Source organism: Lates calcarifer, linkage group LG7_1 (assembly GCF_001640805.2).
Source record: "Lates calcarifer isolate ASB-BC8 linkage group LG7_1, TLL_Latcal_v3, whole genome shotgun sequence".
NCBI classification, from domain to species: Eukaryota; Metazoa; Chordata; class Actinopteri; family Centropomidae; genus Lates; species Lates calcarifer.
In genome coordinates, this window is record NC_066839.1 from 12,200,555 (window position 1) to 12,213,661 (window position 13,107).

At 38.7% G+C, this 13,107-nt stretch overlaps 1 protein-coding gene across 13 annotated transcripts in view; it reads right to left on the reverse strand.

Annotated features, from left to right (window-relative positions):
* Positions 1-751: 751 nt before the first annotated feature.
* Positions 752-13,107, reverse strand: part of flvcr2b (FLVCR heme transporter 2b) — a 68,778-nt gene continuing 56,422 nt past the window's right edge. For 4 of the 13 annotated variants that reach the window (XM_051071899.1, XM_051071897.1, XM_051071891.1 and 1 more), the window contains one exon: positions 752-1,446. In XM_051071899.1, coding sequence (XP_050927856.1) covers positions 1,381-1,446 — 66 coding nt within the window. In that variant the 3' untranslated portion in view covers positions 752-1,380. Of the gene's footprint in view, positions 1,447-2,511; positions 2,664-4,097; positions 4,154-5,654; positions 5,767-6,118; positions 6,225-8,308; positions 8,420-9,478; positions 9,583-13,107 lie in introns of all 13 variants that reach the window. The other 9 variants (XM_051071895.1, XM_051071887.1, XM_051071888.1 and 6 more) reach the window with 8 other exon arrangements.

Sequence of the window (13,107 nt, forward strand, 5' to 3'; positions counted from 1 at the left end):
ACTTGAATCCTACTGGGCCGCTGAGTTCATTAGCAGATTCAGTGCTGTTTGTACGTAACAAAGGCGCCATCATGTGGCCAAGAGGGGAACACACAGTCCTGTATTTGATCCTTTATTTGTGTGTATATATATATATATATATGTGTGTGTGTGTGCGTGTGTATATATATATATATATATATATACACACGCACACACATATATATTTTTTATTTGTTTATTTTGAAAAAATGGGATCAGTATTAGGTTAGACTCTATCTGATGGAGGATGCAAAACACACTATGCTTTTAAACACAGACGAAACCTTTTTGGGCAGCATATCTTTAATCAGTATCTTGATTCAATATCATCAAATTTGACTGAGACATTATCTACATCTGTGTGCAGTTTTACTGATTTATAACATTACAAGAAAAGTTATATGAGCTCATAGAAAACCTGCATATAACTGAATGTGATAATCAGCATCCAAAGCATGACTTCATGCTGTGGTTACAGGAGCGACATAACTGATAGGATTTCTCCTGCTGAAAGACAACAGTGCATCCATCTTTGAACATGTCTGTAATCAGCTGCATCTGAGTTGTGATAACAGAATGAAAAATGTGATGGGAAATGAAAAGAATACTGCAAATATGTCCCTGGGTGTGGTGGACCTGGGCTCACTGGGTTATGGTTTTACTGTGTTCTCTGGCTTTCAGTCAAATAGTTTTGCCATGAGAAAAAGCATGACACAAAATGAAGATGGGAAACTTTAAAAAACAGTTTTATTTCATGTTAAATAAGTAAACATGAATGGTGTTACAAATATTACACAACATATCATCATTATTTTATCCCTTACTGTGGACTGACATGGATTAAAAAGCCTTTAATTTGCTGCTGTATAAATTACTCATGTGTCAAGAGATTTTCGATAAAAATCACACTTAAAAATGTGGGTAATGTGGTGACCACGTTAAGATCAACAGATCATGTAATGACAAAATTAGTGTCAATTCACTGTGGCACGTGCATCTATATTGTACGTATGATCAACTGTACATGTCTAAAATACTGACAGGTAAAATTGTCCCAAACAAACATTTCACAGATTTGTCTTTTTGCAGATTTAGTGAAAATATTTAATTTACAGTTCAATATAAAAAATATTTCTGAACAGTTCATGCTTATGCTCAAAATTGTGCATCAAATATTAGATTTAGTTGAACGTTTTAGTTTTTTTCTTAAAAATAAATAATTTATATATTAATACATCTAACTCTTCTTAGAAGGGAAGTGAGTCTAAAGGCTTTCTGATTGTGTTGCTCTATCTCAGTATGTTACACTGAAACAGGAAGGAGATCATTGTCATTTTTGAGGCTTTTATGTTAGTGTGTCTAAAACTGGGCTTCTTTGATGATAGAAGGTGAAGCCGGGCTCCCATCATGGCAGTCGGAAGGTCCCTGTCAGTCAAAAGAGGCTCGTTAATTCAACCATTTCATGGATTCAACACAGAAATTGCCTTTTGCCTTTTTAGCGTCATTACAACACATAATTGACTAACAGTGGTGGAAGAAGTGAAAATACTCCATTACAAGTCAAAGGCCTCTGCGAAATGTAGTGGTTTGTAGTGTGTAGCATAACATGGAGATACTCAAGCAAATATACCTAAAAACTGTATTTTTATGTATTTAGTTACTTTCCACCACTGCTGACTATAAGCTTCTTTAAAACCCAAAGACACAAAAACACACATCAATAGGCTTTCTTCACAGCAGACTCTATGAATTGTTACAATAGGAAAAACTCAATGTTACTAATTTACCACTAACATTAACAATGAATCATGAATCATTAACATTAACAGTAAGTCATGACAGTAAGTTGGCATGAACAACACCAGGACCTGGAAACTGAAGCAGCTAAATGAAATACAGCCATTATTAAATTTATCATTTATATCTAAGCTTTCATATCGTGACGTGTCAAAATATTTTCTTTGTATACATTCCAAAACAACATATAAATAGATAGGACCATATTTTAATAAAGTTGGAGATTCAAATAAGTTAAGGCTTCTAATGCTTAAAAATATGTCTGTGTACCAATAAAGAAATGATATGATTTCTATTTATAGAAGTTCAGATGAGTCAATTGTCCATTATCAACAGGATGAATGAATTCTCTGGGAGATAAGAGTAATCCAGGTCCACTCCCATGTGGATGTGACACAGATTTTTATCATTATATGGTTGTTGTCAAAGACATATCAGGGACATAGACTGTGATGGGATTAATTATTAACTGAGCTGACTTAAAATACATTAGTTCAATTTAGCTGGAACTACTGTTGAGGTGATTGGAGAAAATCACAAAGTTTTGCATTGACATGATTGTATGAATATTATTCAAAGTGATTGTAAGAAATTGAAAGACAGAACAGGCATCCTCAACAGTGAAGGGTGAAAAGTTAAACATCAAGTGTGGGTGAATATCAACAGTGTGTGCTGATTGCTCTGTGCTCCTACCTTCATGCGTCTGTACGTTGAGCTAAGATTTGAGGAGATTTTTTTTTTGTGGAAGCACAAAGGTTTATTGATCAGGCTTGAGCAGGAATAGTCTGTTGCTGGGAGATTAGCGCTGTGGCTCCGTAGTCTTGTCCCGGGATCTGCCCCTCCGCCTAAAACAACAGCTACTGATCACTTCTCATTCAGTGTTTATGGAGGTGTGAGTCTCCAGTCTGGGATGAAGTTCAACATAATCCAATTTAATTTACACATTGAATTCTTGCTTGAATGAGCTCCCTCTTTTATGTTTGTATGTTATAGGATATTAAGTCACTTATTCATAAAACAAACCTGGATGTTATGCTTAAAGGAACAGTTCACTATTTTGGGAAATATGCTTCTTGGTTTTGTTTCCAAGAGTGAGACGAGAAGATTGATACCAAACTCATACCTGTCCATTTAATATAAGGCTACAGCTAGCAGCTGGTTAGCTTAACTTAGCTCAGCTGCCAGCCAAGAAAAACACTGGCACATATAAAATGGTGATTTTTGTTTTTATAACTAAGTATCTGTATCAAACTTTGTTATCTTTTGACAAAGGAGGGCTGTTTCCTTCATATTTAGGACACAAATAGGAGAGTGGCATGGGTCTTCTCATCTAACTCTCCACAAGAAATCTAGCAAGCAAATTTCTGAAAACTTCTGCAGAATGTTTGAGTATGATCCCTCATTTTTACTCTTCCTTATATGTTAGCATTAGTTTTGCAGAATTTGACTGATGTCCTGTCACACTAACTTCACCACAGAGCTTGGAGACCCACCCAGGCATTACTAACAACTCTGATTTTTCCCACAGACTCGTCACCCCCGTCAGGCAGCACTGCTTCTGTTGACAGTTTCCTAATTTTGTGCTTCATCTTAGAGGTTTCTTTCTTTCTCAAATCATCCACTCAATAGAGCAGTGCTACCAAACTGTTGGTACTATCCAAATGAATTCAGCAAGCTCCTAAAAAATATGTTAGTTAATGCATTTAACATATAAGCATATCTTACATTATTTAAATCCTTAAGAGGCAACATTTCTGTTAATATTTCTGAAACAGCAGATGCATACTTTGTTCTACACCATGAAGACACCTGTGTAACATGACAATGCCAGACACGCAGCAGAGACAGTGTAACACTATCAGGCCATGTTCAACAATATTTTGATGGAAAATTGGTACAGACACAGAGGCCAGCTGAAGACGACAGCAAGAACAGACGCAACAGGGAGCGTAGAGGGAGTTATTTCTGGAGCACATGTGACTTTGATGGCACGCCATCCGTGCAAACATATGACAAGCAAGCAACAAAAAAAAAAAAAACAAAAAAAAACGCATAGGCCTTTTTCACAGCAGACATTTTGACTTGTCTTAGTATGAAAAGCACAGGTGTTATTAATAATATTAATAATATTAGTAATGGCTCTTTACACATTTGCTTTTGCTACTATGACGTGCCAAAGTGTTTCACATTACACTACCACCAACATTGTTCCTCTACAGTATGTCCCTGAGGAAAACACAAAGTAAAACTTTTTGGGGGGGCTTGCTTTTAACACTTACTGCTGCTTTGGCCAACATGTTTGCATTTTGTCTCCGCAGATCAGACTTGATTAAGCCTGCAGAGACATAAAGACACAGAACAGGTTAAGCCATAATTCTTCTATTACAAAGACAAGAATACAAATATTGCTTTAGGTCCACTCTCTTGTTGTAAATTAACTTAAAATGAATCTGCATATTAATGGCAAAGATATAAAAGTGTGGTTGAATGACATGATGTAATAATGGTGACTATAGAGTAGATGGCTCCTGTGCACAAACACATTAAAATCCTCACAGTGCCTCTTTTAAAGTATAATACATAAGACAAGACTGTGTGGCAACAAATGCAAATCTGAAGGATGAACTACAGTATACCTAACTCAAGTCATGCACCCTAACTTCCCTTAGAACCTTGCACAATTATAACAGCTTGATTGTAACTTAATATTTAACCTCAAGCTCCATTTGAAGAGAATGTTTCACAACAAATTATAACCTTTGCAGATAAATATATTACAGAGACACAACACTGTGAGTGCATTTTGACTTTTATGTAGCTCAGCATATTCATATATGAACTTTGAGAGAGAAGTGGGTGTTCAGTTGTGGTTTTCCATAAAGCTTTTTTTTTCTTCTGAAAACTGGCATGATGACCACAGTAATAGGTCCACTCATGTGTCTAAATGCTGAGTAAGTTACAAAAGACAGTGAGTCAGTCCGCTGACCTTTGTGAGCAGAGACGTTTCATCAAAGAGTCCTGGAGTGTTTTTTCTAGTGTGCAAAAAGTTTAGCGCTTCAGTGGCTAATACACTTTTAAAGTTATACATTGCTCATAAACTTCTCAATGGGCCATGCAAAAGGGACCTAAGTGGCTTTGTGTTGACCGAGGTGTCAACTGAGGCGTGAGGGCTCACTGTTAATACCTGAAATGCAGGTGCTGCCACAAGTATGTCAGTATAACTGTACAGCATTTCTAACTGTATGTTGATTACCCTGTAGGTGCTGCAAAAGTTTCCATTACTCAGTCAATGGACAACAAAATGTTTACTGCTCCACCCTCTGACCTGTTTTTCTAAAAACTACAGCTTTGTTTAATGAAAAACAGTCACCTTTGATTGAAGAGGATGGAGGATGGAACAAGGAAATGCCTGCGGTTACACGCTGTCTGTTCCCAAAATACAGTTTAAAACAGCAGAGTATTCTGTTTTTACTTTACCTTTTCAAGGAAATTAAAGAATGTCTAAGAACCCTAAACTCCAAGCTGCTCTTAAGGTCAAACATCTTTCCTGTAAACTATGACCTGTGATGAAATTCTTTGTCAAGTGTATGCAACAATAAAACACATTTGTCATTGTGCTGGAAATATTCTGTCTGTATCATGACATTCAACTCTGAAACACAGTAACTATGATCTACATTCTTGGAATTCAGCATTTTCCCACAGGAGCGTTAGTAAACTCATAACAGAAACAGTCACAAACAAAGACAATTCTTGTGTATTGCTGTACGTGACTTGAAATCAGTAGCTTGTTATGACTCTGCACAGCATATGTTTCCCAGCCAGAAAGGTCTTACCTGTCATTATTGTGCCGATTAAAAGAAAGACGCAGAGGAAGATGTTTCCTGCCAGCGTGCTAAACCTGTCGATGATCTTCCCCTGGCAGATGGTAAATATAATGCCGAACACCTGCACAAGCAGAACATGTGACAGTCAGGAACAGAGCTTTGAAAGCCCGCGGTAATAGTGCCACAAATTGCAATCAGCTTTCCAGAGTACCCTTTAACAACAAGTGCTTTGTGTTTATGCTCACACACATGGGTTGCAATCATGGTGTTTGTTTTTTGCATGGTGCAAATTTGGTGAGGATTTTCTTGGTGAACCAAAAAAAAAAGAAAAGAAAAAAAAAAAGCGAATGACTCATTTTCTCTGTGCAACCAGTAAACACACAAACATTTGTTTTCGTGCCATCTCATCCACTCTTGTTCTTGGTTTGTTTGTTCATTTTGTTTTTTTCACCCCTGAGGTCATTTAATCGTACTTGTGCTGAACAGTTGAGAAGTCCAGAGGAGGTTCCCTCTGATTCTGGGTATGTCAGCTCGACGGCGAACTCAAAGCCCAGCGGCAGGTAGCCCGTCATGAAGAACCTGGACACACACACACGGGCACAGAGACACACAGAAATTGTAATTGCTAATTACATATAATCACTAACTCTAGGCACACCTACATAATATACCATACATGCTCACATGCATGCCAGACAGTCTTCAAGATTCATGTGAATCAGGCTGAATTGTCAAATAAGTCATGTTAATTGAGACTAAATGAGCTCCAGTTGGATTTGCTGGTCCCAAGAATTCTTCTTGTGTTTTCCCTATTTGAGTATCTGAGAACTTCTAATCTAAGAATTTATATTCCTCTGTGTATTGCTGTTTTCTAAGCAAAGCTCTTGATAGACATTAAATATCACATGTAAGGAAAAAGCAACGACATACAAAGGCATAACATCTGCTGCTTTACGTTCTTATTACTGAAACATGTTTATAGGCAGAGGCAGCGTACGTAAATGTCAGAGAAAGGTGTCTGGAAATACAGTATGCACTGACTCAGGATGATGTGTTTTGCTGCTGCTGCCATGTCAGAACCTTGAGATTGAGTTTCACTTGTTGTCATTTCAGCGGAAAGTCAACCTGCTGTTTTTCAAGTGAGAAAATGAGCTGATGTCATTGGGCTGTTTTCAAAAACCTGTTGTTCCTGTATAACATCACCGGTGTCTTTAAGCTACAGACAAAGTCTTGAATTCCTGTGAGGACACTGACCTTTAGTAGGTGTAAAGTTTTCAACCTCTTGTGAGGTGTTAAGAAGAGAGAGAGGCAAAAACACATGACGGGACGGAGCTTGTGTTCTATAATCCTCTATATGCAAATACAGGCTGTAAAAATTTTGAAAAACAAGCTGTTGTCATAATAGTCAAACAAAGTATTAGAGTCAAAGCATTGTCAGGAAGAAAAACTCTCTCATAGTTAGATGAAAACACAAACACAAGAAGAATTCTTGGGACCAGCAAATCCAACTGGAGCTCATTTAGTCTCAATTAACATGACTTATTTGACAATTCAGCCTGATTCACATGAATCTTGAAGACTGTCTGGCATGCATGTGAGCATGTATGGTATATTATGTAGGTGTGCCTTCACAGAAAGGGTGAGCCCAATCTGGAAGAGCAATCTGTGCTACTGAAGAGGTGTTATGATTTCTCAACAGCCACATGAAGATTCAAACTGCATGTAAAAGTACTGAGGAACGTCTGGCTACCAAATCTGTTTTTTCAAAATTAATTTCAAAAGAAAAGAGAAACATGTTAGTAGCATTGAAGGTCATTTCCCCACATAAAGATTTAAACTGTGGCATTTTTCTAATTCTTAACGGCTACATAACCTTTATTTTTATGCGCTGTTCCCACATCACTGTGATACTAATCAGACAACCAAACACAACTGACTGTTACAACTGTTTTAACTTTCTCTTTTTTGTTTGTTTTGAATACACTGGGGGTATCAGACTTCCTGGAAAGCAGTAATGATAGATTGTGGATTATTCTGGCAGCATTAAGTGAATTCAATTGAATTAAATAAATCGTGTAAGATGATTTGACACAGCTGTGGCCTCTATCCATACATTATTCTCTTCCCATGAACAGGATGTTGTATTACCTCCGCTCTTTCTATCTGAGTTTGAATGCTCAGTCAGTGTGCACAAAGCCAAATCTCCACCTCAGAGCCTTGTGTCTACTTATCAAACCAAGGTTGATAGCTAAATAAACATGCTGTAAATTATTGTTGCAAATGTCAACAGAATTAATGCACTTTGAAAAATTAACATAACAGACTTGATGAGATAACAGCAGGTTTCCAATGATTCAATGATTCAGGTTATTGAAAAAAAAAAACCTTACAGTGGAGGAGACAGCATCTGAATAAGGAATGTGCAAATGGTTAGAGCTTAAAGTATGATATATTATGAGTCCACTCCATCTTGCTAACTGCAAATATATTTCCATATAGGTATCATTTCAGTTTTCTGTCCTGTGGCTAAAATTCTTGAGTACACTTTGAATTAACTGTCATACACAGGAGCAACAAAAATAGATTATCTAAAAATAAATAACTGCTTCAATAATATGACTTCTATACCATATAAGAAAAAAAAGTAATGAATGAAAGAATACCCAAGGGCTCCAGCAGTGATGAAGACCACCCAGAGGTGTCCCAAACTGAGTGTAGCAGCATAGACGATCATCCCCACCAGAGACATGAAGTAGACTGCGAGGGTAGTCTGCCTGGAAAACACGTGAGAAAAATGCAACACTGAGCACTGGAATTCTCATTATCATCATGATAAACTGCTACATTTTCAAGTGGATAAATTCTTAATGTTCCAGCAGGTGTGGCAGCAGACCACTGTAGCTTCTCGACACATTTAAACAGGTATTAAGATTAAAAGCAGGCTGATACAAAATTACATACAGCTTTAAAATTTAAAGGTTCCCTATGGAAGTATTGACCAGTAGTGGTGCTATGGAGCAATGTTTTTTATGAGTGGGTCACTGCTTTTTTTTTTTTTTATGTATGCACATGAGGACAGAAAATGGTCAGTGGTCTCAAACTAATCGATTTATCAACAGGGGGCAGTAATGTGCCAACAAAGCCAGTGAAAATAAAGACTGCAAACAAGTAAATATGGACATAAACAATTCAGGTTTCAAAACACTAAATGTAAACTTATTCTACTTTGTCAGGAAACTCCACAAGGTGCCTTCAAATTCACTACATAGTTACTTGTAGTTGGTAAATTATTTTATATGAGACATATTTGCAGGGAAAATAGGCCAGATTTCTGAAATCAGTTCACAGTGACCATAGACCTACAGAACTGGTGATAAAACGGAAATAAACAAAGGAAATGTAAAGTTTGTCAGATGGTCAAAGGACTATAATGTGTGGGGCTGAATGTGTTCCTGCATGTTTGCTGCAAGCACGGCCACACTCGCCCATCCTGCAGGACAAAACTTTTGTAAATAAGACAGACAGGGTGGACTGAGAACCCTCACCACCACCACCACCACCATAGGGTGAACAGTGCTGTCACTACACAGCCAGAGAGGGCCCATGAGGCAGGAGCCCAGTGTCTGTGAGGTCACTGTTAGAGCAGCCTGCTGCACCTGGATCAACAGGCGCAGAGCCCCAACAGCCAACATATAAACACTAAAGAAGATGTGCAGTGAGATGAGAAGGGGAATGACAATAAACAGGCAAGAGCAGAGCTTGTGTAGCTGCTTAATGACAAATAAATACAGCTGAAAGAAGTGGAGTCATAAACTTTCGATATTCGCCCTTACTTGTAGGTTTTGGTTCTGTCTAACCAAATGCCACAGATCAGGGAGCCGACCATCCCCGCGATGACTATGGTGAGGCCTATCCTCCCAGCATTCACCTCTTCTCCCTGAAAGGTTACAGAGGAAACAACATAGATCAGTGGCCTTGCATACCCTGGAAAGGCACGGCAGTTTAAGATAGAGAAAGATAAAGTTCCTGATAGATTTCACACAAAGGGAGGTGGGGTGTGAATTTGAATCAGTCTCTAAATTAATCTAATCTTGCATCAGTCATATCACCACACATCCTGTTAATAAAAGTTCAAATTAACACGCAAATCTTAGCAGCAGCCAGCGGTGATTCCTACAGTTTAAATCTATTTTTATATATAAAATTCTGCCTTAAATAGGTCTATTACTACACTTTCTACAGGACATGACACATGGGGAAAAAATCATTTTAATTAGCGATAAATGAATGCTGTGTCTGGAGAAAACTGGATTTACTTGTGTCAAATCTATTACCACAGCCCAGTTTGTTCATGTCATGTTACATTATTTCTGGGTATTAAAAGTTACAATTGAAGCTGACATCATATAAACATAAATACAAAGGCTGAAGCAACTTTTCAAGAACTGAAATGGCAAATTATAGGACGTGTGACAGGAGTTCTGGGCAGGATGAATGGCTGGAGGTGTTGTGCTGACTTACAGGGTAATGATCAATGATCATGCGGTTCAGCAGGGGTGCCAACAGCATAGAAACAGCCCACGTTCAAACCTGCAGGTTGGGAAACACTGTCAAAGAAGGCCTGCACACCACAAACCGCAGGATAAAAATAAATATTTCAGGAAACTTTTCACAATGTTTAAGGAAGCACTGAGCTAACTTCCCCAACCGAATAATTAAATATTTTAACATGAGCAGTGGAAAGATTTCACTTGTGCTTAATGGACCTGATTGAACTGGTTTCCAAAACAAAGAGCTGTGTCAAACCAAGGATTTCTATAAAAGGATAAGTAGTGGTGAGTTTTTCTTGAACAAGGGTTATAGATAAAGTCATAGTCAGTAACTCAGGCATAAGCCACACATGAAACTTAAATTGAGTAGGAATGTAAAATGTAAAAATAACAATTAATTCGCTTTTTAATTTTTTACTACTTGCATATATTACTAAGAGAGTAAGAATGAGTCTTTTTCTTGAAGTAACTGGACGCTCAGGAGCAGCTACAGCGCGGTTTAAACTGAAAGCGACAGGTGGACCAGCCTTCTGGGCATAGTGTCACAATCACAGGTAAATCTGAGACTCAAGTGAGCTCTGGCATTCTTATCTGGCAACACAGAGACCACATGCAGGGAAGGCAGGGAGACAGGGAGACAGAGACACACACACACACTAATAATAGTCATATGAAATGACCCAGTAAGGTCAAAGAAGGTTAAAATGTTCCCTTAAACTGCTCACAGCTGTTGGGGAGAGTTTCTATCACTTGACAAACTTGACAAACTTGACAGACTGCAAAGAAACTAATGACGAAACTAAATTCCTTACACTACACCAAAATGTTCTACCTCTGGGGCACATCGATCAAATGCTTTTGTTAAACATTGTCAGACTATAAACAAACTTTGGACCCCTACAGGGCATGCTCCCTGTCCTCTCTTTGGATATTTTAATAATTAATGACTTGCGCACAGTGTACTTTTATGAGATGTAAAGCCAAGATAAGCCTTGTTAAAGGCAACGTGTCAAGGAGATTATCCAGGAGAATTGCTGACTGAACCTGGCAAACTGTTTTCAGTTGGACTGGTCAATATAACAATAACTGTGAGAGATAATAAAGGTGTATAAGTAATATAGATACAAGATAAATAAAACAAACAGCAACAAACAAACATTAACTGCTGTAAATGGTGATGACTGACCGTAAGTGATGATGAGGAGGATGAAGGGCCTGTTGCGCAGCAGCCTGAGGATTGAGGCAGTGTAGGAGTACTGCTCTGATGGGATGCTACGAGCTGTGGCCTGGGCCTGAGTCGGAGGAAGTTTAGGACGCTCCTGGAAGACTGACACATGGAGAGAGCAATCACAATATTAAACACAAATAACAGCAGCAGAGATTCAACCATGAGACAACAGACACATCAAGTAGGTGGTTAAAGGGGAGTTAGCATTTGGTTGACTTATAAGCCATCATTATTTTGGCACCTTCATCATTACAAGCTCTTATTGTTTTAATAAACATTGTTTCAAAACCCCTCAAAGATACAAAAATATGTCTTGCTGAAATGCAGGAAAACGAGCAGAAAATGTAGAGTAATGCGTTTAGAAATGTTATATAGCTTAACTGACACACTGGAACAAGGGAGATACAAATTACTATATGTAAATTTTGTCAAACCAATAGGGACATTTAGGGAGCATATTGGGAAGTAACAGGCTGAAATGATAGAGACTCCTATCAGAATTGACATTTCTTCTCTGTATACAAGCAAACAGGGTTGTAAACTTCCAAAATGTCTACCATATGCATGTGCCACATCACCAACGAGCCGTCTGTGTAAAGCACTGTCCTGAACATCTGCGAACACTTCATGTGCATTCAGACCAGCTAGACAGGCCCGAACACATACAGCACGCTCCGCCACACCTCCACATGATGCAGATATCCTCATTGCCTTCCACTGAGCGTTTCTCAGGCTGAAAGGACAGTCAGCCCAGTCACTGTCTGACCTTTCAGGGTGATAGCTGTGATGTGACTCGTTACAGTTGTTCTCTCTCCTGGGTGGAAAAATAGGCACCCTTGGGGCGTTGCAGAGAAACACAGATGTCTGTCTTTGTGGTTCTTGGAGCTGAACCAGCCTGTTCTTCCCCTCTGGTCAATCTAACTTGTTTGTGTGCAGTAACCAGTTCTCACTAATTCGACAAAATCTGACCTGCTCTTTGATGCAGCTGCTCTGTAAGTAGAGATGCAGTGATTAACACTAGAATATGACCTTGACTGCACTTTACTGCACAGAAAGTCTTCTGGAGCCCCACACTGATTATTTTTTACAGGCTGATTCGTGTGTGCTAATTTGCCTTTAACACCCGGTGATTCCCCCAGTCACTCAAGCAAATCCACTCCTATTATTATCTTAATGTAGACTGTCTCCATGGTTAACTTTGGTCTGTCGATTCTTTTTAAAGAATAAAAGCCGCCAAACTTCTTCTCTCACATCTCTTTGCGCACCGTTTATGCAAATCACCAAATCCTGGGACTTTGTCTGCCCTGCTGACTCACAGGCCTGCTGTGGGGCTACAGATGGTCCAGCCAGCAGGACAACCCTCACACATGGCATCTTGCATGTATGCGTGAGGGTGTGCTGAGTGTGTGTGTGTGTGTGTGTTCAGTATATGTGTCATATCATGAAACTACCGTGGCCAACTGGTGTGAATTATCTTTCTGGAATAACCGGCCATCTCTCGGTAACCGGTCCATCACATGACCTTAAGTGGAGGAAAAGTCGTGTGCGTGCCGTACAGGTGAATGCCCAGGTGAATCTTTAGATAGAAAAAGATTTGTCTACCGAGCTGTGTGATGTCGGTGAATCACAAATTTGTGTGTTTTCTCCTGGCATATCTTATCTTTCAAATGTACGGTTTTGTTTA